This window comes from Barbatula barbatula (genome assembly GCF_947034865.1).
Source record: "Barbatula barbatula genome assembly, chromosome: 1".
Taxonomy (NCBI): Eukaryota; Metazoa; Chordata; class Actinopteri; order Cypriniformes; family Nemacheilidae; genus Barbatula; species Barbatula barbatula.
Window position 1 is genome coordinate 15,631,423 of NC_136766.1, and position 27,053 is coordinate 15,658,475.

Below are 27,053 nucleotides of genomic sequence, written 5' to 3' on the forward strand. Positions count from 1 at the left end.
TCACCTGTTTGATGTGCAGCAGTTAGGTTTTATGTCAATGTGACTCAGCTGTCATGTGGAATTTATGTGTTATGATGATGGAGTTCCAGTGTGTTGCTCAAGGGAAGTCTGACTCTTCACAGTTTATATTCCTCACACTGATTTAACATATGTATGTTACTACATAAGGTGAAGACATCAACTTTCCATTTAGAATCATAGAGTAGAATAGAGTGACAGACTTTTGGTTCTCTGCAGCTCCAGAGTCTGATCCTGTGATTAATTAAGACTGGGTTGACTTTAATCCAGATGGATTCACACAGATTCACACTGATCAGAAAGCAGATTACTACAGAGCTTTGAGAGTGTTGTCATACACTTTATACCATCTGTTTTTGTGCTAACACACTCGCACTGGGATACCTACAAGGAGTTAGTGGGTATACAGTAGCCCAAAACATTTTTGTTAGCTGAAACAGAATAATAAAATCTGATTAAAAAAGCTAAACTAAATGAATAGATAAACTGAAACTATTTCTCAACACTTAACAGAAAAAAGTTAAAAGAGACCAGCGAGAATTATGTTTTAAAATGCTGATGGATTCTGTGATCTAAGTGAGACAGAAAAGTGTGCTTGAGTAATGGCACTCATTCTGCAACAAAAACATTATTTGAACTTTGCAAATTGCTTTTTCTTTGCAGCTTTGCATGTCGTAGGTGCTAGTAAAATATTCTTTCCCACTAAATCCCCATCTTAATACTGAACCGCAGGGATGACACATTGTTCTATGCAAAACCCAAAAGCGACTTAACATTCTAGTACTTCCAGTTCCGTTGTCCCAAAGACAATGTTTTTTTTTAATGTTTTTGTTGGATAAATGTCTAAAAAATAGGTCTGTGGTTAACAAAACCGCATATTTATATTTTCATGTTTTATTCTATGACATAAAATGCACCAGTTATAAGTCGCTCGTGATTTTTTTTAAACTTTACATTTTCTTAAAAAAGCTTTTTTTAAGTTACTAAAAGCAACTACATCGATTGTCGGGGGGCGACATCGTCATCACGCATAGAAATCTCACAAATCTTTGCTGTCCTTCAGAAACAATAAATCGTTCAATAAATCATTATTTTAGTTCCCCTTTATGTTTGTAATTAGGTTTTACAAATATCTCACCATTAAAATGTACTAAAAAGTGTTATAAAAAATTATTCTAAAAGTGCAGTGATTTTCCGTGCTCGGTGTCCATCTTTAAGACCGACCGAGCAGCCTCTCCCCCCACCTGGCAGAGGACGAGGCAGGTTCTGCAGGCTTGGAGAGCGCCGCCTTGGGGAGTTCATCTCGCGACACAAAAGCGGTGGAGCTTATCGGGGCAGTGAATGCAGTCAACTGTCTTAAGCTCGACTGGCCGCAGGAACAGGAGACCCACAAGCAGTCAAAACTAGACGACAGTTATCTGTCGGGTGGCCAAGTGGACAATTCCAGAAGTTGGGCCCTCCCCTTTTTTGAGGATCTCCATGCCGAGGTATCTCAGTCATGGCAGAGACCTCATTCCTCTCATGTTTTCGTGCTTTCAATTTATTAGACTGTTGTTGGCACGAGACCACGGGGGTACACGATGGTGCCCCGTGTGGAAGCGACGCTGGCGTGCTATCTCTCCCCTGGGACATTCTCGTCTCTGAAAAAGCCCTCTCTCCCCACCAAGCCTTGCAGGATTACATCTGCACTGGTGGGGAAGGCTTTTCAGGCAGCCGGTCAGGCTGGTGATGCCCTACACACCATGGGGGTTCTGCAGGCATATAAGGCTAATTTGCTGCGCGACGTGAGCACTGATGGGGTGACTGACGAAACGGCATTCGCAGAACTATGACGGGCCACAGATTTGTCACCTGTAGTTGAACCTCAGAGGCATCAAGGACCGGGACCGCGCGTTCCTCTGATGCCCCAATCTCGCCTTCTGGACTGTTTGGTGATGCAATCACCAAGTCACCAGGTTCTGGGAGGCGGGACGCCAAGAGGAGGCTTTCGTCAGGTATCTACCCCTTCGTGGTCAAGCGTCTAGAGTGTCGACCACCCACTCCGGACCAGTTTCCCAGTCCCAAGAAGGTGTAAAGTCGCCAGGAAGAGTGTGGCGAATCGCGCCCCCCCTCAAAGAGGCAGGGGAGCAGCCCACTGTGCCCCTCAGGCCACCTCGGGGAGGCTGGACCTGAGGCAGTTCATCTCCTCTAAGAAGAGGAGATCCTGAGACGTATGTGCCCGGGACTGTGTGGGTGTGCTCCCCCAGGGTGGATTGCTTAAACTTCCAAGAGAAATAAGAGGCTCCTCTTCGGCACCCTCACACGGCCACTTTGCAATCTCAGCTGCTACCTGCATTTCAGGACGCTGACAGCATGGAAATTACTGTCAGGTGGACCTCTTTGCTACACAGGAGACAGCACAATGTCCCCTCTACTTCTCTCTGAGTCATCCAGCTCTCCTGGGTCTGGACGCGATTGCCCATGCGTGGCCTAGACTACGTCTTAACACTTATCCTCCGATAGCTCTCCCGGGAGTCCTAGAGATGGTTCGTCAACAGGGCTCTCGCCTCTTAATTATAGCTCCCTATTGGCAAACCAGAATCTGGTTTCTGGACCTAGTATCCATCCTCGACGACACACCATGAGTGATCACAGTCAGTAGAGATCTCCTGTCTCAAGCACATGGGGCAATATTTCACCCCTGTCCAGGGCTTTTTAATCTCCATGCCTGGCCCCTGAAGGGGACCAGCTGAGAGGTACTGGGATTCCGCCCGAAGTAGTACAGACTATTTCTCGTTTTCTATTCCTCATATTGTTTGGCTCTCAACGGAGGCAGTCGCATTTTTACAGTCTGACAAGCGGGTCTGTGACCAGCGCTGTAATGGCGTAGGACCGGATGGCTGCTTGCCGGAACTGGATTACTTCTCCCTGTTGCAAGTCTTGTCTATGGTGTATTGTGTACATGTTTTTCTCCTCACCTTCCCCATGTTATGCTGTATTTTTCTTCTTACTTCATTTCGTTACACTGTACTTGTATGTGTGTAATGAAAATAAATTGAATCCAAAAACTATTCTAAGTGCTAGGGCTCCCTCCACTAGAAGGAGCTATGCCCTAAGATGGAATGTTTTTGACAGATGGTGCATGGTACACCATGCAGACCCAATTCACTGCCAGATTGTTTCAGTGTTGGAGTTTCTGCAAGAGAAACTGTCCCAAGGGTCAAGCCCAGGTAGTCTCAGGGTTTATGTGGCCACCAATTGATGACCAATTGAACGCCCCGATTGATGGGGTTTCTGTGGGAAAACACCCTTTAGTCGCCCGCTTTATTCGTGGAGCAAGGCGGCTGATGCCTCCTTCTAGACAGACTGTTCCGTCATGGGACTTAGCAATAGTGCTCGAGGGTCTGGTTAGCGCCCCTTTTGAACCTATGGAGTCAGCACATATCAGGCTTTTGACCTTTAAAATGTTGTTCTTGATGCCTTCTGTCCTCCGACGTTCGTTGGAGCAGGAATGATTACAACTACTGTGTCCAGTACGTGCTCTTCAGAATCACATCCACCGCACTAGCCAGTGGCGTAAATCAAAACAGCTTTTCATATGTTATGGAAGCCGCAACAAAGGGGCGGCTGCCACCAGGCAAACAATATCACATTGGGTGAGGGATGCAATTGCTCTGGCCAAAGAGGCCCGCGATCAAGCTTCACCTCTAGGTGTCAAAGCTCATTCAGCAAGGGGGGTTTCATCTTATATGGCTTTAGCAAGAGGAGTCCCCTTGCAGCAAGTGTGTGATGCGGTGGGCTGGTCCTCTCCGAACACATTTGTCAGATTTTTATAGTCTGGATGTCCATGCTACTCCATGCTCACACGTAGTGGAGTCTACATCCCAGAGTCACGTCTGATGCCTCCTCTTGGCTTGTGCACACATACCACACAACCTTGGGTGGCCAGACACCTCCAGAGCAGTGCCGTTGGTATTCTCGTTCCCATAGTGTTTGAATCGCAGCATCAAGAGCAGCTTTTGATAGGGAACGTCTCGGGTTACTTGGTCGGGTTATTTACCCTGTTCCCTGAAAAAGGGGGAACGAGATGCTGCGCCTCAATGCCGCACTGTAGGCGTGCCAGACGCCCTTTCAGACAAAGTTGGAACCTGAAGACGCGTTCACGCAACGCGTATTTATAACATGCAGGTGCTGGTGTAATTATCCACGTCACTTGCCAAGGTTATTTAAAGCCAAATAGAATAGCCAGTTTGACACACGTGCTTCACAACCGGTCAAACAAAGACATTCTACCATAGCTTTTGAAACGCACCCTCTCGTTCCCGCTTTTTCAGGGAAAAGGGTTACAGCCAAGTAACCAGAGACGTTTTTAATAAAGTTTTAAAAAGTTGTTGGTGGCTTGGTGGTGGTGATGTTGATATGGAGCAACCATAGTGTAGTTTATTTATAGCCTTATGTTAGCTTTTTACTTCTGGCAATTGCACAGTATTTAGACTTCAAAATAATAAATTATTTAAATACATTTGCAAATATTATACAAGTATTATACCACCGTTGTTAATCACAAAGCTTATGTTTTGCAATCTTCCAAAAGTCTATGGCAAAAAACTATAGGCTTTTGGTCGAAGGAACTGGCACAGCGCTAACTTCCATGTTGGCCTACAAAAAAAACGTCATCCCTCCAAAATTGCTGAATGCATTTAACAGTATTTGACTAAATTTGTATAGATCTGCAGGTGTGACCTGATGAAGCACACAGACCCACAGAGTTCATAAATGCAGACATGCAGTTCACTCTCTGTGACTGTAATTCAGTTCTTACAGTAATCACTGGAACCCCATATTATCATTGAACTATTCCAACATATTCTGTTCCTCACTATTTATGCCTCATTTAGCTGTTTCAGTAAAAATTATGGAATTTTGCAGGTTAAAAATGCTGACTTTCGCTCTTTATTGTTTTTTTTGCTGCAAAACCTACAGAATTTCACACAACTCTGATTAATAAAAGACGCATCATTGCATGACTTGCCCTGGAAAGAAGAGGTCAGCGCTCAGTCCATTACAGATCTGACCCTCTCAACCCCCAGTAGAAAGAAATACTCACAGTCGAGAAAGCACCATTTGGGTGACAGCCTCTGAGAAGACAAAGCCTTTGATTTGGTCCCATCACCTTCCTGAGGCTGAAAGAGGAGGAAAGAGAGGAAATGTTGATAGCAGAGAGGAGAAAAGTTATGATTAGTGCCAGTTTATGTAACTCACAGCAGACTAACAGCACTTGAACAATGAGAACGTTTCACCGTACGCACACAGACCTGACATTTCTCCATACATCTTTCTATTCATCTCTTTCCTTAAAGTTCCAAAACTGCAATTTTGAGGTCTACAACTGAGCCATCAAAGTCATGCAACTAGAACAAATAATCTGACATCAACACAATATACAAACTACAATTCACTATTCACAGAATCCACAAACACAAAGTGAACACAACACATGCATGCACCATCAGTATTAAGCTGCCATTCTCAATAAAGCCCAATACAAGATTAGGCTTTAAACCACACAGGGCACTCGGGAGCACTTAGGACTCATGGGAAATATCCACAGGATGGTGGGCTAAGCTGGGGGATATTTTTCTTACTGTAATTTATGAATATTTGAAGTTTGTCATGACGGAATAGATGTAATGAGGGTTCTCTATAGATCTGCAAACAGACTAGTTTCTAGGAGGCGCTAGAGCGCTCTAATCTCACAGAGAAGGATGTGGAAGAGATTTAGGATGACTGGAATATTCGGCTTTGGGGATAACGTTAAGATCTATATGAAAACAAACTCTTTGCTTATTTTATCTCTTTGAGGAATTTGCACTCTCAAAGTAAACATATCTAACTCAGACCCTTTCTCGTTTTTGAGGACATAAAGTGCTGCAGAAGTTTATTGAAGAATGTCCATCAAATACTAATATGTCTTTACGGCTCAATCTCCAGTCTCGTTCCTGAAAGTGCTTCAGGTGTGCCTCTCACCTCTCAGGTGTCTCACCCACCTGGAGCACCAGTCGCTGCAGAGATGGGTGGCACGACACAAAATCCTGCAGGAGACCCCATTGAATTAGAAACTCGTGCCCCATCAGATCATAGACACAACTCATCGGTTTAAACCCACAATAATACAGTATTAGATACATGCTTGCCACATCACATAAGATCTTTCAAACATTGTAGCGGAAGAACAAATATACAACAGTCTATCTGTGAGTGAATGAAGAATACAAAGTTCTTTCAGAGACACTAAACAAACCAAATTTCACACAACTTTACCTCCTAGGGTCCATCAAACTGCTCAGAATACTATGTGTGCATTGTTCTTTGTTCACTGACAAAAATGGGCAGGATAATAGTCATCTTCTCTTTTCCACAGAAGAAAAATCAAAAGGGTTTTGGATGAAATATTGTGAATAATAAAGACATGCTGTAATTTCAATTGGGGGGCGTACTATTCCTTTAAGACGAAGCTCTACCTCCAGTGTAGACAACAAAAACAAACAAGTTTTTTGCATAATTCTCCGGTTCAAGATAATTTTTCTGAAGAATATGAAGGACCAATAGTACCATTTAGAAATAAATTGAAGAATCAATTGATCAATGGCTAAAGACAGAGCTGGATTTTAAAGTTATAAAGCTGTAGCCACAATGGCCTCGGCACTGAACCTATCCACTCACTAGAGAGTTCAGGATGTTGTAATCGCTTGTGATGGACATGGATGAAACTCGGGTTGGGATTATAAGAGGGTTTTCGCCTTATATTTACTTTGTATGAAATGTGGAAGAGGGGTGTATCCTAAAACTGAACAGTGCCCCTGCGTGTCTACTGTCCATAGCATTGAACAGTTCTCGATTGACAAATGGATAAATAAATGCATTTGGAAGAACGACAAAGATAAGCAATTGGCAAATAGAGAGAGAAAAGCATTTTCTCATTTAAAATTATTTATTAATAAACTTTATATTGTTTTATTTTTCTACGTTTTAAAACATGAATTTAGGTAACAGTTTTAAATGTATCTATTTTTTCTACATTTAAAAATGATTGTTAAATTTAGTGTTTTATTGTTCAAATTATAAAACCATTTAAAATTCATTTCTCAATTTAAAAAGTGATTTATTTGTTTACTTTTTTGGTTTTAATTATTAAATTGATCAATTGATTCTTTGATTTATTTCTAAACAGCACTATTGGTCATCCATAGAAGAAAAGAATGAACTCAAAAAAGACAACTTGGGATCCTCTATACCGTATCTGTGGTGCAGCACAACTTCCCCTTCTCAATATGACTGGCTGTTCTCATCATAAATCAAACTCTTACACTTCTTCCGTCCTCTATCTTATCTTGTCCTCTCCGTTTCTCATTTCTCAAGCTTTACCCCACTTCATACATTAACTCCACCCCTTCGTTTTTACCTCCTGTAGTCTCTCGATGTGAGCACGGCAGGTTTCCAGATCACTGTCTCCTGGGACAACGATGAGACCCAGTGGGATTGCTAAAATGAGGATGAAAAAGAAAGAAAAGAAAAAAGACATTAAGGAAGAGATGGAGAGAATAAAGAATCATTCTTTCATTCTCACATTAACAGGCTGTTGTGCGGTGTTGGAAAAACATACAGTATCCTACATTCTACATACATCTCTCAGGACACACTTATCAGAGAAAAGAAAGAACAACTATTATTCATGTTTTACATGCAATCTTTCCACGCCAATGTAGGTCCATGTGCATATGTCAGGTTGATGAATATGATGAATAATATATTAACGGCAGTTGTCCAACATGTCCCAGCTCAGACTCAATTAAAGCTCATTTAAACTAATTCACAGGTCAAGACAGTAATAGGATGTGATGGGAAGGATGTGGTAATTACATCTGCACAGACTCTGTAGACAGGCATTCTGTAGACACTGTGCTCTAGTCCTGATGTTATATATGCAGTTACTAGCAGAGAATATGATGACATTTCAGGCTTGTGCAGGGTTAGCTGTGGGTACATTTGTCCAATCACTGACAAAATATGAAAACTTTTGTTTCCATGTTACTATAGAGCTACACACTTTCACCTCAGCGTGACAAATTCCATACAAAATTGATGTGATGAAGATACAGTTTGTTTCAGAGCTGGAGAAGCATTAGTCATGGTCTACCCTGAGTTGAGACACAGATCCAGCTCAGTCTCACAGGATTCAGAAAGACAGGATAATATTTCTAAATTAAATGAGCTTTCACAAGAGGATGGAAAGTTTCTGTGGCATGGTGGTGCGGAGGAGAGAGAGGGAGAAAGAGCAACAGTAGGTAGAAATGAGCAGGGAATAAGCGAGAGAGAAGATGGAAGAGTTCTCTTTCATTGAAGAATGTTGGGTTGCTAAGCAACATCTGAACAGTCGTTCCCAAATTGAATTTAGATTTGTGCACTACTTTCTCTCTTAATGGTATTGTCAAAACTCTTAAGAAGAGTGAAGAGGGGTTGACAGCAAAGAGCTGAAGAGATGGAGTAAAGTGTGTTGTATTTTTGTTAAACAGAGATGAGAGAGATTTTTGTTAATCTGTTAATTGTCAAATAATTTGCGTATATTTATTCGTATCATGTGTTTTTGCATTATATATTGACGGGAACTTGCAATGATGGACACTTCAGAGAGAGAGATTTTTTTTGTTGGACAAATGCTGCGAAGAGACGTAGCTCCACCTCCACCAAATGTTGAGAGCGGTGTTGCATTTGTTTACATGCACAAATCACAGCATCATCATGATAATAATTTCCATCACCTTAACAGGGATTTAAACTAAGGCAAACTCAAGATAAATGCCATTAAATTTCTCTAATTCTGAGATTATTTTTGCATGTCCAATTCCATGAAGTTTTAGTTTTTTGCATTTTCAAAACATCTAAATAGTTAAATAGAAAACCCCACAGAGATTGCATATTCCGTTACTTCTGCCTACCCCACTAACTTGCCAGATCTGCCATGCCCCCTTTTTCCGGGACCTTGGAATTTACAAATTAAGTAAATTCACACTTTCTCCTTCACACTCACAGACACACAAAGTATTAACATAAATTTGCAGGTTGTTTATTACACTCACACTAGCAGGATAAAAAAGCCCCTATAAAAATAAACAGACAGCGCTTCTTGAAGAGTTTATGGTTGGGCTGGGACCTAATTTAAAAAAAAGGATGCTGATGTATTAAAACACAATAGGCTTTGACAACATTGATGAATTTTGCACAAAATGCTTTGTGTCATAACCCAACAGCAGCACAAAGCTTAATCTGAATATATTCACAGAACTCTTGCAGCAGTGATTGTTAACACTCACAGCAGGAATGGGAGGACACCTAGTGCTGACAAAAATAACTGCAGATTGCGAGTATGCGAATAGTGTAATTGTCTGAAACAAGGTGTTGTGTTTTACATTGTTGTTAATTGCATTATGGGACACAAAGTCGTCAAATAGGCTGTTAATAGTTAACAAGCAGCCAGAATGGAAGAAATACCAGATTTGTTAAATACTTTAAATATTTTACAAATCTCCATTAAAGATTCCAACATATTATTCTATCTCACAAACGTACAGATATCATGCAAAGATGAATTTACCCAATGCATATGGTCCCTAAGTGTTCTTATAATAAAAAAACTAAAGATTTCTTGGTAGAGCAATAACTAGGTGCATTTTTCACCATGCAGTGAACAGGGAGTGGGCCGCACATGTTTAAGTGTGATAAGAATGTGTGTGTGTGCTGTATTTCATACTCACAGGCTTCTTTGAGTTTCTCTTTGTCATAATGCAAAGCTTCGTAATCATGCATGCTGATGCGACTCACTCTGATCCGTAACCTTTCTGGAATTGGCTGCTGACTACAGGACAGAGTTTGAACAGGAAAACACATATATTAAATTTACAAACATCCCACTAATTGAAGTTCTCGGCAATATGTGGTACGCGGGTTTGGTGTACTGTCCTATTCTACCTCGCTAAACATTGCTTTTTAAATGTGTTATTTTGCTTTGTAACAGGGGTCTCATTACAGGACTATATCTGGCATCAATACGGTGCTTTCTCCTCACAGAGCTGCCCAGGTGTGAAATTAACAAAACCTCTGAGAGTATGATTATCTGATTCAGTAGACTAAAACGAGTTTGTCTGTCTATAGCAGGCATTTATGAGAGTAATATATGAAGAGTTTGGTTCCAAAATGAGATAACTCAGTTTTAAAAATTGTTCAAACATCATGTTTTTTTATTTTGCACTCCAATTAATATCAATCAAACTGCAGTTGGTTTGTTTTGATTTAGGTCATAATAACTAACACAATAAAAACATGATACCATAATAAAAAAACCACACAGTTCATATATACTTCTACAGTGAAAGTAATGGGACAGAGAACGCTGATAATCAATATTCAGCTAAATAGAGAGAGACATCAAACCAGTTTAGATTCTGCTTAATGAATCAAAATTCATGTGTACATTTTTTCATGCTGCCTATTTAAACAGTCGTCATAATATCATTTTAAAATTTTGGTATGAGCTTCCTGTGTGTATGTAATCCTACAGAGATATGAGCGTGTTCTCGCATATGGTATGCACTCACTCGTTGAGCAGTGGTATAGATGTGCGTCTTTTGGTTTTCTGCACCATGTTGGCCTGGTTTCGAAGGGAGATGTGAATGACAGACGGTGCTAGTTTACAAGGCTCGCCATCCACCTGCATGGGGATCGATTTGTAGGTGGTGAGAGTGACCTCACGACACTGATTTAACCTCTCACCGTGACCTCCGACCTGCAGAGTAGCCTACAGAAATAATGGAAAGAAAAAGCACACACTCGATTCGAAAAGACATGTATCAACTTCGTAGTAATCTAAAGCAACAAAGTGAGGCATACCAGTGATGTCATCGTGAATCCAATGACCTCAATGCATCCATCGTCGTGGCGCTGAGGCTCAAAGTCATGATGCTCACTCGGATTTCCCCACGGCATAGTGCCCGCACAATACCTGAGAAGATGAACCAAACATACAGATTCTTCACACACACACATTTTTGCCCGGAGTTACATATTGACAAATAATAAGAATAAAGAACTGACATAAAACAGAGGAGAGAAAAGATACAAAGACAGAATGCAGAGTTTGTAACCTGGGGATATTAAGGAAGACCAGGCACTGCAGCTTCAAATCCTGGACTTTAGAGGTCAAATCTGTCCCGTCACACTATAGACAATAAGACAGAAATAGTATTTATAATTTTGTCTTATACAAGTAGCAGTAAAAGATTTAAAACTAATGCACAGACACTTCCTCCGAGCCCTAAAGCCCAAGAGAAATAAAAGCAAAAATAAACATGCAAATACTGCACTTAAAGACAAGTCTAAGAACCCACACATACTGTACACATACACAGAGATTTCCTCTTTTCTCTTTGTTTAGTTCATTCTCTGTACCTACCACCACTTTTATGTGTTTAGCCAGGTCTTTTGAACTGCCCATCAAGAAATCGGAAAATGCGGTCTATAGAAAAAAAAAAGAAAAACATAATGATGTGTATCTCTTTAACTGATGTGTTTTTTGCATTACTGACACTGTTTACGCCTGATATTATTCATTAGGGAGTGATCCTATCATGAACAGCATCCACAACATCATGTAACTGGATTATGTGACACTCATTTCAAGGACTACATCACACTAATTTGTGCTGCTGCAAATGGCCGTCCACTCATCTGTCAATCCTTCATTGTGTTGAAAGGTCTTCAGAAGACTGAAAACCTGTGTGAGAAAGTGTGTGCCTGTGTTTTGTGTGAATGCTCCAATCTGTTCAAATGCTCCTCAGTCCACACACAAGGACAGCCCACGCACCCAGTCAATCACCCATTATGCTAAAACAATAACCATTCATCAACTTATAAATGCATTCTGCTTAACATGTTTTGTAATTTAAGATTAAAATATAAAAGCATAACTGTTTCTGCTTTTGTTTTTATTGCACTCTATGAATGTGCCATGACTCACAAGTGATGAGTAGAAAAAATGAGAAGCATGATGCTTGGTGGATAATAATTTCAGGTATAAAGAGGTCAGCACCATCTCACTGTCATAATTATTAATGTTGCAATTAAAACGGGTGCTTGCAGGAATTAAATTCATTAGTTTGTGTTAATGGATCCAGTACTCAAGTGTGTGTGTTACTTACTCCTGCATAGAACATTTTGTTTCTGAATCGACTGTTAAATTTCTCAGGGTTGGCCTCTGAGGAGTACAAGAAAACAAGGTCATTAACATCAATTCACACAATCAATTTGACCTCTCATGCTCCACAAAATCTTTCAAGATGCACAAACAGGCACACAAGTATTCAATCTTACACCAGCACAGTCATACTGAGAAACTTTTACATTGATATTACAGGTTGTTGTCTTTACACCAACCTCGAGATTCGTGGAACTCTAAGGTCACATGAGCATCAAAACCAAGGCTGAAATAATTATTGAAGATGTCTAGGGGGAGCTGTTGAGCATAAATCACATTTCAATTCATGTACTCTACATACAGTTGTTTTGGGCTTTAAGTTAAAAAGCACAGCAAATTGAAACATCAGAGGTGGGCGGAGCTTTTACCTTGTCCGTCACCTGCTCATCTCTTTCTTCTGGTCCTGCGTCCGGGTTGGGCTTTACAACCAGATTCCATCGATCTAGCTGGACAATGTTCCCATCCTCGACGTGAGACAGAATTTTACTTAAAGGTTCATCCGTGTAACCCTACGCAAATATACACATATATATTTTAGCATGTTCATTTGTATATAGAAGCTCACTCAGCAAACTGGTTTGAATAAATATTGAGCAGATTGTGGAATGCTTTTATTTAGTTATGGAAAATATAAAAGTTTACTGTAGTCAAATATGGCAAAGTTGACATGATGGGTGTTTGGGTTGTATGTGTCTGTATGCGCCCCTCCCGCACATCACTCTCTCCTTATAGACTGACAAGTTTCACTCACCCCACCCCAGTTTAGCGTTCTAGCGAGGTCATTTCCTGTGCCCAGAGGGAGCACTGCAACTGCAGGCGAAGGGTTAAGCTGGAGCTGATCAAGAGTGGACAAGATCCAGCCCACCTAAAACAAAGAATAATTTAACATGAGTGTATGAGAGAAAGAGAGAAACGCACAAAATATCTTCAAATCCATAAATTCACATCATCGTACTGTACTGAGCAAACCTAAAAAATAAATCCTAGTCCAATACCTAAACAACATAAACAGGTTAGTTTTACTGTTTATATCTTGTTTTGTAAAATCATAAAAACCCAGAGAAAGTGGGAGAAGTGTTTTTCTCAGAAAAGTGTTGCTGCTCAGCAGGGTGGAGGAAGACTGATGAGACGGGTGGATTTAAACTCCTTATTTTTGTTGAGCTCAAGGCAATTCAGTTATTCATGTACTTCTCTTTCATGGATCAAAGTCACGGTGTGAAATATGACGGCGTTCAGATCCGCACTTTAAGGCTCTTAATTACTCATGCAAACGGATTATGGAGATGTGACAATATGGGTTAAATCAGGACACACGCATAAGCATCAATTCCTCAAACACATGACTCATCTGATTCAAAAACATGACCTATGACTCAGGGGAATCTTCTCTTGCTCTGCTTATAAGCAGATAAAAGTGCATTTCTACCCCCTGCTGGAGAGGTTGATAATTCCTATATAGTTTACTCATATAAATATACATAATGTGTTGGCTTACCGTGCCATCTCCACCACAGGCCAGGATTCGCAAGTTGTGAACTTTGCGATACATCTCCAACCTGAAAGAAACATGCAGACACGATTAACGTGTCACAAGGATGAAATTGTGTTTTATTGTTCTTCTGTGGCATTATATTTGTAGGTACTTACCCCTCCTGAGGACCCCCCTGATTGAGATCAAAGACCTGCCGAGGATTCAGATACCACATAAAGGACTGAATGATTTTAGCTCCCTGGGAAAAAGATCAAAGAGAGAGAGTTGAAATACTATAACTACTAGTAACAATAGTAATAAAGGCAACAATAACAATAATAACAGCATTAACAAGACCTGGTTTCCTCCACTCTTTGGGTTTACAAACACCAGCAGTGGCTTCATGAGTTGAGAGGGAATAGGTCTCACTATGAAGGGCTTCCATCGAGCCTCCTGGTAAGAGAGAGAGATGTAAAGTGTGTTATTTATTATAGCATCATTCCAGGTAAACAAAGGTCACTTCCATGGGATTTATGCATGCATGTTTAAGCATTCCATCACATCCGAAGGAGTTCTTCCCTTCTTTCACTGAGAGTTGTGTAAGTCACAATTCTTTGCAAAGCTGCTTTAAAGGTCCAGTCAATAATATCTAGCGACAAGGTTTGTATTGCAACCAACTTTTCACCCTACCCCTCCCTTTCGAAACACTACGACGGCTGACAGAACATGGCGAGTTATGCAAGGGGACCCGTAGTGTTCTAAGGTAATGAAAACATAATGCTTCATTGTGTAAGCTCTTTATACATCTCTGAAGACATAGCTATGTATATTATATTGCATTTCTATCAATAGATCATCCCACAAATTACACACTTGACCTTTAAAACATGTTTTATTAATACATTTCATTGAATTGCTTGGAATCATACCTCTACTCCCTTCTTGCTTGATTTGCGCTTGAAAGACGTCCGTTTCTTCTTTTTGCTTGATTTTAGTGATGACTAAAATTGACAAACAGTTAAATAACATTACAAAACCAAACCCCTACATTTTCAGTTCTCATTCTGCAAGTTTATCTAATGCAGTTTCAAGCTATCACTTAAAAATGAAGAAGACCTTACTGGCCACTCTACAAAGCTCACAAAACACAGACACAAAACACACCATGCATATATTACCTGAGGTCTGCGAACCCGTATGATCCAGGTAGGTGGTACTATAACGGCGGCATGTGCTCCTAATGAACACGGCTCTTCTATCTGCTGCAGCATGAAGCATGTCACCTTATTATGATACTGCATGCAGACAGAGAGAAAGACAATTTACACACACATACATTTATATGCTCTACAATACTAAAACGATATATAAAAGCTGAGGAACATACTGCTTGTTTGCACCAGGAGCAGCTAATGGCTACAATCTCTTTACTGTGAAAGGCAAACTTCTGCTGAAACCCCTGCAGACAGAAATCAAAGAACATGTCAACAAACGAAATAACTCAGTCACTAATGTACAATGTAATATAACCAATGATATACCTGCAATAATGTACTCTCACAAAACACCTCCAGTAGAGATCTGTTTACCCACCTTTCCACATTGTTTGCATTTGCCCTCCTGTCTTCTCCGATGGACCCAATGGTGTCGCACTACTGCAGGCTGCCATAAAATCACGACACAAGATTTCATCAGAAACGTTTTCACCAAACAAGTTTTAGAGGAGTTTCTAAGCCAAGAAGTGATTGGGTTTGGGTTTACGTTAGCATGTTCCATAAATAAAAAGTGTACTGTAGGTATTCTCAGTTAGGGGACATACAGTAAATATGTGGGTGTGATGTACAGGTATGTGTGTGATACCTGTGTAAGAGAGGTGCATGCACTGTATTTAGTTGCAGCACCTCTCATTCGCTCCATAGCATGGTGACCTCTGAAAGCTCTACGGTGCCAGGTGAACTAACCCACCAAGGCATGATGGGATACAGGAGGAGTGAGTGCACACAGAGCAGCAGGGTATGGAGAACAGGAGTGACAGGGTGGATTATAGCAATGAAAGCAAGAGAAAGGGTTTGGGAAAGGAAAACAGAAGATGTGGATGTGAAAGAAACAAAGAATTCATAAGGTACAAAGATCTCAAAATTTAAACATCAAACAGCATCAGCCCCTACAGTAAGAGGGAATGATCCGTACAACAGCCATTGAACATATAAATAACAAAAAGGAAGCTTTGAATCTGAAAAATGAAACAAGAAATCAGAGCATTGCTGTTGGGTGTTTATTGAGCTCTGGTTAAACATAAATACGATTCTGAAAAAATGTTGACTGGGAGAGATTAAGAAATGAAATGAAGAAAGGAAAGAACAGGGGAAAAGAGAGAGAGAGAGAGAGAGAGAGAGAGAGAGAGAGAACTCACTTCTCGAATGTTTCGCGATCCTGAGTCCCTGAAAGATGGTTTACATCTGAAGTTTATCTGAAAGACAGGCACAATGCAACATCATCAACAATACTGCAGCTCATGATAAAAATGAGGATTGTTTTACAGAAAACATATTTGATCAGATTAGAAGATTCCCCACTTAGCCAGTTATTTCCACGTGTAGAAAGAAGACATATGTCAAAAAAAAAAAGCAATATGATGACAGAGGTATTAAAGTACGGAAAATCATGAAAAAACCAAAACCAGCTGCCTACTGTTTTCTTTATGTAGTGCTTCTATGAGTTTGTTAGCCTGGTAAGTGTTAAGTATGATTTAAACCATCCCTGATCAAACTTCATTTCACCACAATCAGCCCCACACACCTGATCCATCCAGTACCAAAGTCCATCCAGATTCGATATCTATCACATACCTGTCCTATATGGAATATGTGCCTATAAATAAAAAAGTCCACCCAGATGTAACAAAGTTGGACTTAAACAAATGCCCGATCAAAGTGATTAAGGAACTGCTGAAAGAAAGAGTATGTCTGGCAAGAAAACCTTTCTGTGTTATATCATTTCAACTGAAACACCTCACACTTTTACCTTAAAACCGATTATAAAACTCGACATCAAAGAGAGACAAAAGACGTCACATTCAAAGGCTAAAGTGGCTCCAGATGTAAATCAGGGTCTGGTTCTTCTGTGCATATGCTTTTGAAGCATGCAACGGAGGTTTATCAAGCCAGACAGCCATCTATCTTTGCTAAGATCAGAGAGTGTGAGTAATCCATTAGCCCAACCGAAAAAACCTAGAGGGTTTCTCACTCTGAATGATGGGTCTTTGAGGGGCACATCATCGAGCCCCTCCCCTTGAAGCGGAGCATTCCAGTCCAATAACTGAAGGGAGGAACATGTATGGTTTGTGATGCATTGTCAGATCATGCCTCTACCTTAGTGCTGCCGTCGGAAACAGGACTCACCTTCTCCAGCTGTTCAATGCAGATGGAGTGAACGACAATCTTGCAAGCAGCACATTTTTTCCGAGCAACAGACTTTTGCTGTGACAAGAAAAATAGGACAGGGGTGGTAGAAAAAGAGAGAACATCTCAATCAGATTGAGGTCACAGGTGATAAAATAACTTTATCACAAAATAAACATTATATGATGCACATCATTAAAGGCGGATGTCCGATTTCCGAATTACGCTTGATTAGACAAAGTCAGCCCGAGTACCAAAACAACCTTGTAGCCAATCAGCAGTAAGGTGCACAGTGCAAAGGACGGACGTAAGTCGAGGTTAGCGCTGACAAAAGTGAAAGATTGGGGCAGGGGTGTGTTTTTTGCTGATTTGAACATCAACAACTGCTAAAACGAAACACCCGCCTTTAACTCTTTCACAAGCTATTCAATATATTCTGTTACCAGGCCTCCAGGGGTCAGCATTACACCTAGATGAAAAATTCATATGAAAATATGATTATAAATCCTTTCCATCCATTCATATCCTCTCTCTCAATCACTCCTTTAATTTTAACCAATTTTTTGTTCTTTATAAACACTTGTCTCTGATAAAGAAAAATCTGTGCAAACAGGGCTGTCACAATATCTGATTCTCACCACACGGCTATCATGATAATTCGCAATGACAATATTATCACACCATCTTTTAAAATGACTTTTTTTTATAAAAAAACGAAATACAAGGTCAATTTGACACATTTTTATTTATATATTTATTTATCATCATGTGTAGAATTAAAACAATATCAATAATTTAGTTTTTTTTTTCACGGTTATCGACAAAAGCCGTATCTCTATGTGCAAATATAAAACCGTCTTAGCATTGGTTTTCAATGCCAGAAAAACTTGAAAAGGCCACAAGGGTGTACAGAACATTGACATCTGCCCTGAACGTTGATTTATGAATAATATTCAAGAGCTTGTATTAATTAGGCAACGTGACTGTTTTGTCGAGAGATTACCTAGCAACATAAGCATGACCTTATTATTATTCATGAGCTTAGTCTTCACAACTCGTCCATCTTCAGCCACTTTCACTCTAATACTTCTGGCACCACTGTCTCTCAGTCCATCTCTCTCTCTCTTTCTGCATATTTATCTTTTCAGAAGCACCTTTGCAATGCTTTTATAAAGAGGAGCTTATACTTGCATCCTACATTCAAACACACTCACCAGTGATTTGGCGTAACAGTGCTGTTCTCCGACGTAACAGAAGTCTCCAGAGACGTTAGTCTCGAACCAGATGTGCTCTCCATACAGAGCCGATTCCTGCTCTCACACAAACACAGAGTATCTAACTACATGTAAAACAGACTTCTTTAATTGTCCTCATGGATTTATTATTAGGTTTGTTACTCACACTCCAGTCCACTGTACTGCGTATTTCTCTCTCTGTATCCCCTTTGGGTAGGACTGAAGCACTGGGCTGGGATGAGAGGTGCTGTAGGCCTGACTTGGCGATGGCCTTCCTATAAACAAATGAAATAAAGACATGTCCCATAAAACAAGCACAAAACAATCATAAACTGTAAGCCAACGCATGGAACTGAAATAAGTATTACACAAACACACTTCAGTAAATGAGTACTAAACATACTATAATAGTCTGTTTTTATAGGTGTGCATCACAAGTGCATCTATAAAGAACATGTATCTAAAATAGAGAGACCATACATGCTATTTTTACGTGACACGGTCCTGCCCAGGATTTCGGCTGGCTCTTCCGGGGGTCACGTTTATTGAACGCATACGTCATCGAAGTTGTCTCATTGCAGTTAAAAAACAATGTAGTTTCATTCACCTTGCGATGTAACGGCTGCTTTCCTGAAATAATAAACCTTGATGATCTATGCAATCGACAAATGTGACCTCAGGAGGATGCAGCAGAAATCCTGGGCTGAGGAAAAATGGCACGTATGGTCACCCTAACCTAAAAAAATGTGTCCCTAAAACAATTATAAAATAAGACTGGGGTGTGGAGTCTCTGCAGAACAAAAAGGGGCGTTCCTCAATTATTGGTTGTCACCCAGTAACGCCCAATAATAAAAAACATTTATTCTGCCTCTTTTTAATTGAATGGTAGAAAATATCAGTTTTGCCCAATAAGTATTAAATGCCCCTAATGTGTTCCACATAGACCTATACTTAAAAAAAGAGAGAAATTACTGAAAACATTCCACAGTGAGACATTTCACAGCTTTTGTTTTTGAAAAAGTTTTTGACATCTTGTATCAAACTTCTAGAAGAATAAAGTCATACAAAGGCACAGCCAAACAATTGTGAAACACAAAGTACTTGAAGTATAAAACTTCAATCTCAAAACATTTTCTAGGTTAATTTGTGCATATCTGACAGAGCCAGGCTTGAAACAACCCATGATTTTTCGAGTGCACTTCCTATTGTTGTAAACACTGTTGGAGTTCTTGACATTAGGCTATTATTAAGATAAGTCACAGTAGGACTGAAGTTATGGCGTTTTAATAAAAACAATTAATAAAAGATTTAATTCTCTAAACAATTGTATCTTGAAGGCGACACAAACATGCACACACACACACAAATGCCCAAACAGCATTATTTTGCGCAAAATCTCCAAACAGCTTTCACTACAGCTTTGAAATAAAAAAAGTGAAAGTTTCACATTTTTATGCAATAAAAATGTGCAATATCCTTATATTTATTTGTTACCCCTCCATCCTAGTACATCCCTGCATCTACTCAATCCTATCCCATTGTCATTTCTAGCACAATTGTTTATACACTTATTTATTTGCTTAATTTTTGTCTGTGTGTTGTTGTCTCTGTGTACTGGAAGCTTATGTCACAAAAACAAATTCCTTGTATGCGCAAGCATACTTGGCAATAAAGCTCTTTCTGATTCTGATTCTGATTTCTTCTTAAAGGTTCACCTACATCTCCATCCCACACACACACAGACATACATACAGCTGTAGTTAGGGCTCTACATACGAGACAAACCCACTCCACGTGTCAGTCTGAGGGTTGTAGTAAGTTTCCTGCAGTGTATGTGAAAGCGTGAAATCTGGCCAGAAGGTGGACGTCTTCCTGTACAGTGCAACTGATCCTCGAGCTGAAGCAGATTTTCGCCTGCCTGTCCACAATCCACCCGCCTGGCTTGTCCTACGGTAATGCCCGTACACCCCATAAAAAGCCGGGCTTCGATAAACTGCATCAGCCGGCAACAGGTGAGAGGAGTTTCGCCGCAGGCAACGTGGTGCACGGATAAGAGGCCGGGGCTGAATGCTTTCCCCTGTCACCAAACCCTGAGCCAACCACGTCCGACACTTTTCAGACTCTGTCTCCAAGTCCACCCCTTCCTGCTCTTGTTCCTCCTGACTGCAGTCGCTATCAGAGAAATATTCTTCTACACTCTTATCGTCCGTTTCATGATCTTGACTTTTATCGCTCATCTGCACCATGCTGGCAAGGAGAAGAGACGGGCCCAGAAGCTGGGCATGAATACTGCGGTGTTTGGCAGCCTGTCTTCGTCGGATAGAAAAGCGAGGGGTCAGACAAGCTGTCGCACCACTGGACCGTCTCCTGGCAAAGTGTCCTCTTCTGTGTTGCAAGGCCACTGCCTGCACATCGCTGATCTGGAGCTGAGCGCTGGACCTGCGCCTCTGAGCTAGGCCGGCTGAGGGGAGGCCCAGACTGGAGCGACGGCGCGCTTTACTTGCAGGAATTGACACGCTGGAACGCCTGCGTCTGCTCGGATCACAGGCTTTCCGCCGGAATCGCAGCCCAAAAAATGTATCCATTGGATTTAGGGAGGAAAGATCCTATACGGCCCAACTGAAGTCTTCCAGAGGATGCTGTGGGTGCAAGAGTGAGTCAGTCAGAGCACACTTGAACAAATAGGGTGTCTGTAAAAATGCAGTGCTGTTCCTTTGACCTCCTTTAAGACGGAAATACAACACGACTTCAATCAACGCTATTCAATGCCAATCATCTTTAATCAACTCTATTCTCCTCACCTGTGTGAAATTTTTAGCAGCGTAATGTCCTTGGAACACAAACAATCATATGCATTGTCATCAAAATCCTCTCAGCAGTATATCAGTGAATCATAAACCAGCAAATAAAACTTCCTTATTCAACAACGCACCAAACAAGGTGACACATGATCGCAACCAGTTCAGGAGAATAATGTGACCATGATCTACCTGACTGCACTCAGGTAACGTTACCTGAAGAAAGTTTGTCTTACAGGCGGCAGTAATTATAAAAGTCCCAGAGAGACACCCTTCCAGACACACTTATCAAAAGAGCCCTTAAACCTCGAACAACAAACTCAGCACACTCACACATAAGAACACAAAACAGCAGACCTCTTTTCATCTCTGCAAAAAGATATCTACTCAAGAGTTGTTTACTAAATAATGTGATTCTCAAAATCCTTTAAGCGGCCATGATGGCAGAAATAGGTTTCATGTTACAATGTATAGTTTAATCATCACCTCATCACAGCAGTGTATGTGGTTATTTGACATTAAAATTACTGTGGTTTCTAAACACCCCACTGTCTCTAGGGTAGATCACACACATGCACTTTGCCTGCTTTCAACACACATTGATTCAGAAGTGATAAGCACAAATAACAATTGACAGAACAAATACAAATGTGAAATATGTGTCCAGTATGCACAACAGTTCTTCACTATCATTCAACGTTTCCTGCATATAAATGCACCTTGCTTTATTATACAAAAAATGTTTATGCTTAAAAACATCACATATGTAAAAAACCCATCACACTGAGTTCATTGCTAATTACCATTAACCAGATATTCCTTTCAGCAGATAATTAGATGAAAAGACCACCACATAAAATTTACAGAATCCTCCAATAAACCACTTACAAGAGATATTAAAGACAGAGAAAGATGTTTCTTATGCAACACATCAGTTTGACATGGGTGACATAATCAGCGGTTTGTGCAATATTTCTTCATTCACACACCAATACGCCACATAATCATATACAAATGAGGCAAAAAAGAATTGAAATGTGAGGCAACTCCCACCAACATTTCTCTAAACTTTAAAACACTATTAAACTTCAGTAAAATTTTGATTTAAATAACAACTTCATGTTTCAGAAGTCTGTTATCAGATTCCCACACTGCTAAATGAAAAGTGACGAAAAATAACCCAAATTGTTTGACATATTTATATTATTTTAATAAGTGACTTTATTTAATAGTGACTTAATTCGTAAATCGCGATAAGCGTCAGCGAGAGCGTCAGCCCTCGTGTGCTGCCCTGCTCGTGTGAAGAACGACGAGAGTAAAGACCTGCGTCCCATTCACGCCACTTCTACACCTCTCTCTGTGGGTCTGCCGGTCAGCTGTGAACAAGACACACTTCATCCATGCTTTTACTAGCCAGTCTGACATTTACATTCTAGGTCTTACTGAGACATGGATTCGTCCTGAGGACACAGCCACACACGCTTCACTCTCCACTAACTTCTTCTCTCACTCTCCCCTCCGAACTGGAAGAGGATCTCTTATCAACAATAATTGGAAATATTCCACACTATCTTCCCTATGCAACAGCTATTCATTTGAATACCACGCTGTTAATATCACTTCACCCACTCAGCTCAGTATTGTTGTAGTTTACTCACCCCCAAGTCCTCTTCACAACTTAATTGAAGAGCTATATGTGCTGCTCTCATCATTCCCGGATGATGGCGGCCCTCTCTTGTCTTTGGGGACTTCAACATCCACCTGGACAAACCCTATGCGCCTGACTTCCACATCCTCACTGCCTCATTCAACATCACGTGCCTCGCCACAGCCGGTACTCACAGTCAGGAAACCAGCTTGACCTCATCTACACCCGCACAACAGACAACACCACCACCTGGTTATTTTAGATGGAACCTTTGCTCTCTCTCCTCTAGCACCCTCTCCGCTAAAGTGACATCCCCCAATCTCTAGATGCTGACACTGCCACCGACACCTTATGCTCTACACTTACATCCTGTCTAGATAACCTTTGTCCTCTGTCCTCAAGACCAGCTCGTGTCAGCCCCTCCTGCCCTTGGCTGTCTGACATCCTCCATGAACAACGGAGTACACAAAGGGCAGCTGAAAGAAAATGGCACAAGACCAAGAATCCTGCTGACCTAAGGGACTACCAGTCACTACTCTCCTGTTTCTCTGCTAGTGTTACCACAGCTAAAATGTCTTTTTAAACCACAAAGGTGAGCAATGGACCTAACACTTGGCAGCTTTTCGAGACCTTTAACTCTTTTCTTTGGCCCCCGCCTCCCCCGCCCACTTCATCTTTGACTGTGAAGGAATTCACTGTAGTTTTCACTGAGAAAACATCCATCAGCAAACAATTTTCAGCACCTCAGACCTCGGTACACACTACCCTCACCTCAAACATCGAACTCTCCTCTTTCCCACTGACTGACACCGAAGTCACCAGATTTCTATCCAGCCTACACCGGTACACTTGACCCAATCCCCTCCCATCTCCTTCAGGCCATATCCAGCACACTCACAAACATCATCAATACCTCCCTGCTCACCAGCACTTCTCCATCAACATTCAAAAAGGCCCAGGTCACGCCCCTACTTAAGAAACCCACATTGGACCCCTCTACTACCGACAGTGACAGACCTGTCTCTCTCCTCCCACTTATTGCTAAAACTCTTGAAAGGGCAGATTTCAACCAGGTGTCTTCCTACCTATCCCAAAACAAACCACTCCACTGAGACGGCACTGCTATCGGTCACAGAAGCACTGTGGCTAGCCAAGGCGGAATCTAAATCCTCTGCCCTGATTCTGCTAGACCTATCTGCAGCGTTTGACACTGTCAATCAACAGATACTGCTAGCAACCGTCATCTCTAGGAATCTCAGGCTCCCCTCTCCGCTGGTTCAAATCCTACCTCTCCGGCGGATCCTTCAGGGTGTCATGGAGGGACTTGCTGTCCACTGCTCACCACAAGATCACTGGGGTCCCTCAGGGATTGGTGCTTGGACCGCAGCTTTTTTCCTTTAACACAACATCCTTGGGTCCCATCATACGGGCACATGGCTTCTCGTATCACTGTTATGCCGACGACACCCAGATCTACATCTCGTTTCACCCAGACGATACCACTGTAGCAGCTCGCATAACAGCCTGCCTAGAAGACATCTCAGCTTGGATGAAAGAGCATCACCTCCAGCAGAATCCAGCCAAGACAGAATTACTTGTGTTTCTGGCACACCCCACGGTGCAAAACGATCTCACCATCCAACTTGGCAATTAAACAATCACTCCTTCCAAAACAGCCAGGAAGATTGAAGTTATATTTGATGAACAGCTGTTCTTCAATGATCACATTGCAAAGACAACGCAATCCTGCCGTTATGTACTCAATTGGACTCAATCTCACGGAGCACGCAGCACAACTCCTTGTCCAGGCCCTGGTAATCTCAAGGTTGGACTACTGCAATGCTCTCCTTGCTGGTCTTCCTGCAAAGACTATCAAACCACTCTGGTTCAAAACGCAGCAGCATGCCTCGTCTTCCAACAGCCCAAAAGGGCTCTTGTGACTCCTTTTCATCTCTCTCCACTGGCTACTGGTTGAAGCCCGTATCAGATTCAAGTCACTGATGTTTGCCTACGGGACTATCACTGGATGTGCACCGGCATACTTTCACACCCTCCTACACCCCATCATGAACCCTGCGTTCAGCAAAGGAGCGGTGCCTGGTATTGCCTTCTCATAAGGGAAGTAAATCGGTTTCCCACTCATTCTCCTTCACAACGCCTTCCTGGTGGAACATTCTTCCTAACTCTGTCCAGTCAACCACATCTCTCACAACCTTCAAAAAACTACTTAAAACCCATCTCTTCTGTGAATACTTGACAGACAAATATAGATTTATTTTTAATTGTGTACACTAACTCTCTCTCTTTCTCTCAACAGGTAGTGGTCTAGCTTTTGTTGAAGCTAGTAACTTTGTATTAACACCTGTTGTATTATTGCTCCTGTATGCCACATCGCTTATTGCTCCCTGAACTCTTTGTAAGTCGCTTTGAAAAAAGCGTCTGCTAAATGACTAAATGTATATGAATTGTTCAATCGATTGCAGGCGCATCGCAACAAAAGCGAGGCTTTATCCACAAATAAAACCCTGACATTACACCAGTCAACGTTCTTTTAAAATGTAAAAATTACATTCATATTTTTTATTTTAACTGCAAACTTCACAATTCTCCTTTAAATTATCTGAATTTTGATACTTGGCTTTTAACACTTGTCGGGAGTTAAAATGTACTTTTTTAGAAATATTTGCCGTATTGATGATCGTAAAGATGACAGTTGTTTGTTTTCGTTTCACATTTTGTCCTTGTTGTGGAGGGTCAGCACAGCAGATGCACCTATTTACTTGCAAATGGACAACAAATTCCTATTAACAATTGATTACAAATTGTGGACGATAGCAACAATACCCTACTACAAAAAGGACACAGTACTTCTACATGTTTTAACACACTCATACAGTATACAGTATTTGGAAAATAAGTGTTTATGTCTTATGCTGAGTATATAATGCATGTTGCTTTCTTATATTTAAGAAAACATGACTAAACTTTTCCAGATATCCCAATTATGTGTGTCATTGGTAAATAAAGACCCTGATACAGAGCTGATCTTCTGTCATACTCTCCTTTTCAGTTTCTACTGAGGTACACCGAAAAGACTTCTGCATCTTCGAACAGAGAGAAATGTCCACCTGCCTTAAGAGCAGTCAGTCTGAAACATGAAAACCTGTTGATGCAGCAGGAAAAGACAAGACTAACATACTCAACACATGGCATGATGCGATTGAGCTCAGAGCTAACTGTGTCATCAGAGAGAAAGAGAGGGCAAGAGAGGACAGCAAGTAAGTTTAGATGATTCATGCATGGTGAGGTTTTTATACCTACATATATTTTTAGCTCAGGGTCAAACACACACACACACACACACACACACAAACAAACAAGGATCTGGTGTGTGTGATTCTGGTACAAATCTCTTCAATCGTAAGACAGGGGGACACATAATCTGCCTTACATCACTTTCGAGGTACAGTATACACTTTCACTATTAGACAGGTTTCATTCAACAACTTTCCACTCTGTAATCAAGGGTTTCCACAAAGTTAATAGTGCTGTCACTTGATTAAACATAACTTGTGATCTAGAGAACATCAATAAGGAGTGTTATGGTTAGGTGTAGTCATAACTTCTCCATCTGGCATCTTTCTCCATTGACAGCCAATAATGTCGATGCGTATTCTGAGCTTACATATTTCACTTATCAATACTGTACCTCACATAAATGCACACGAAAAACAGTTGTCCAATGAAAGTGATAATGGTTTTGATATCTTACTATTAAAATTATGTTTCATTCATATGATGACAAGGAAAAAATTAACCACTTACTGGGACAATTTATTTTTATTTTGGTGGGTTACATCTGTGGGCCTGGAATAAAAATGTTTGGGTCTAAAATAGTAGTTCAGCCTCTATTCTTTTTCATTTTAAGAAAAATTTGTAAAGCATTGTAAATGTATATAAAATAGAAAATATATAGTGTTTTTTGGAATTAGAGGCCAATTATGTGAAGGTTCTGCATTGTCAAACTGGCTCAAACCCTGATCTATGAATTAAAATAATAATCTATGCATTGGAAAAACATACACTGACAGGGGGGAGCAAACAATAGTACATATATTTTGGCGTTTAAAAACAAAGGTCGCTTCAATGTAACTCCCAACATTTGCTGATAAAAAAATGCCAAAAGAGTTTTGGGG

The 27,053-nt window shown here is 40.8% G+C and overlaps 1 protein-coding gene across 10 annotated transcripts in view; it reads right to left on the bottom strand.

Annotated features, from left to right (window-relative positions):
* The window catches only part of dgkza (diacylglycerol kinase, zeta a), a 104,757-nt gene that overhangs the window by 21,747 nt on the left and 55,957 nt on the right, over positions 1-27,053 (bottom strand). For 3 of the 10 annotated variants that reach the window (XM_079452935.1, XM_079452934.1, XM_079452932.1), the window contains exons 2-25: positions 20,188-21,050; positions 18,578-18,686; positions 18,391-18,486; positions 17,177-17,254; positions 17,022-17,093; positions 16,189-16,245; positions 15,369-15,437; positions 15,163-15,234; positions 14,954-15,070; positions 14,705-14,776; positions 14,133-14,228; positions 13,952-14,034; positions 13,800-13,860; positions 13,056-13,169; positions 12,673-12,813; positions 12,484-12,562; positions 12,249-12,304; positions 11,504-11,566; positions 11,196-11,269; positions 10,942-11,053; positions 10,650-10,849; positions 9,810-9,910; positions 7,460-7,539; positions 5,105-5,180 (exon numbers count right to left, since the gene is read on the bottom strand). In XM_079452935.1, coding sequence (XP_079309061.1) covers positions 5,105-5,180; positions 7,460-7,539; positions 9,810-9,910; positions 10,650-10,849; positions 10,942-11,053; positions 11,196-11,269; positions 11,504-11,566; positions 12,249-12,304; positions 12,484-12,562; positions 12,673-12,813; positions 13,056-13,169; positions 13,800-13,860; positions 13,952-14,034; positions 14,133-14,228; positions 14,705-14,776; positions 14,954-15,070; positions 15,163-15,234; positions 15,369-15,437; positions 16,189-16,245; positions 17,022-17,093; positions 17,177-17,254; positions 18,391-18,486; positions 18,578-18,686; positions 20,188-20,996 — 2,887 coding nt within the window. In that variant the 5' untranslated portion in view covers positions 20,997-21,050. Of the gene's footprint in view, positions 1-5,104; positions 5,181-7,459; positions 7,540-9,809; positions 9,911-10,649; positions 10,850-10,941; positions 11,054-11,195; positions 11,270-11,503; positions 11,567-12,248; positions 12,305-12,483; positions 12,563-12,672; positions 12,814-13,055; positions 13,170-13,799; positions 13,861-13,951; positions 14,035-14,132; positions 14,229-14,704; positions 14,777-14,953; positions 15,071-15,162; positions 15,235-15,368; positions 15,438-16,188; positions 16,246-17,021; positions 17,094-17,176; positions 17,255-18,390; positions 18,487-18,577; positions 18,687-20,187; positions 21,068-27,053 lie in introns of those variants that run through there. The other 7 variants (XM_079452938.1, XM_079452939.1, XM_079452941.1 and 4 more) reach the window with 4 other exon arrangements.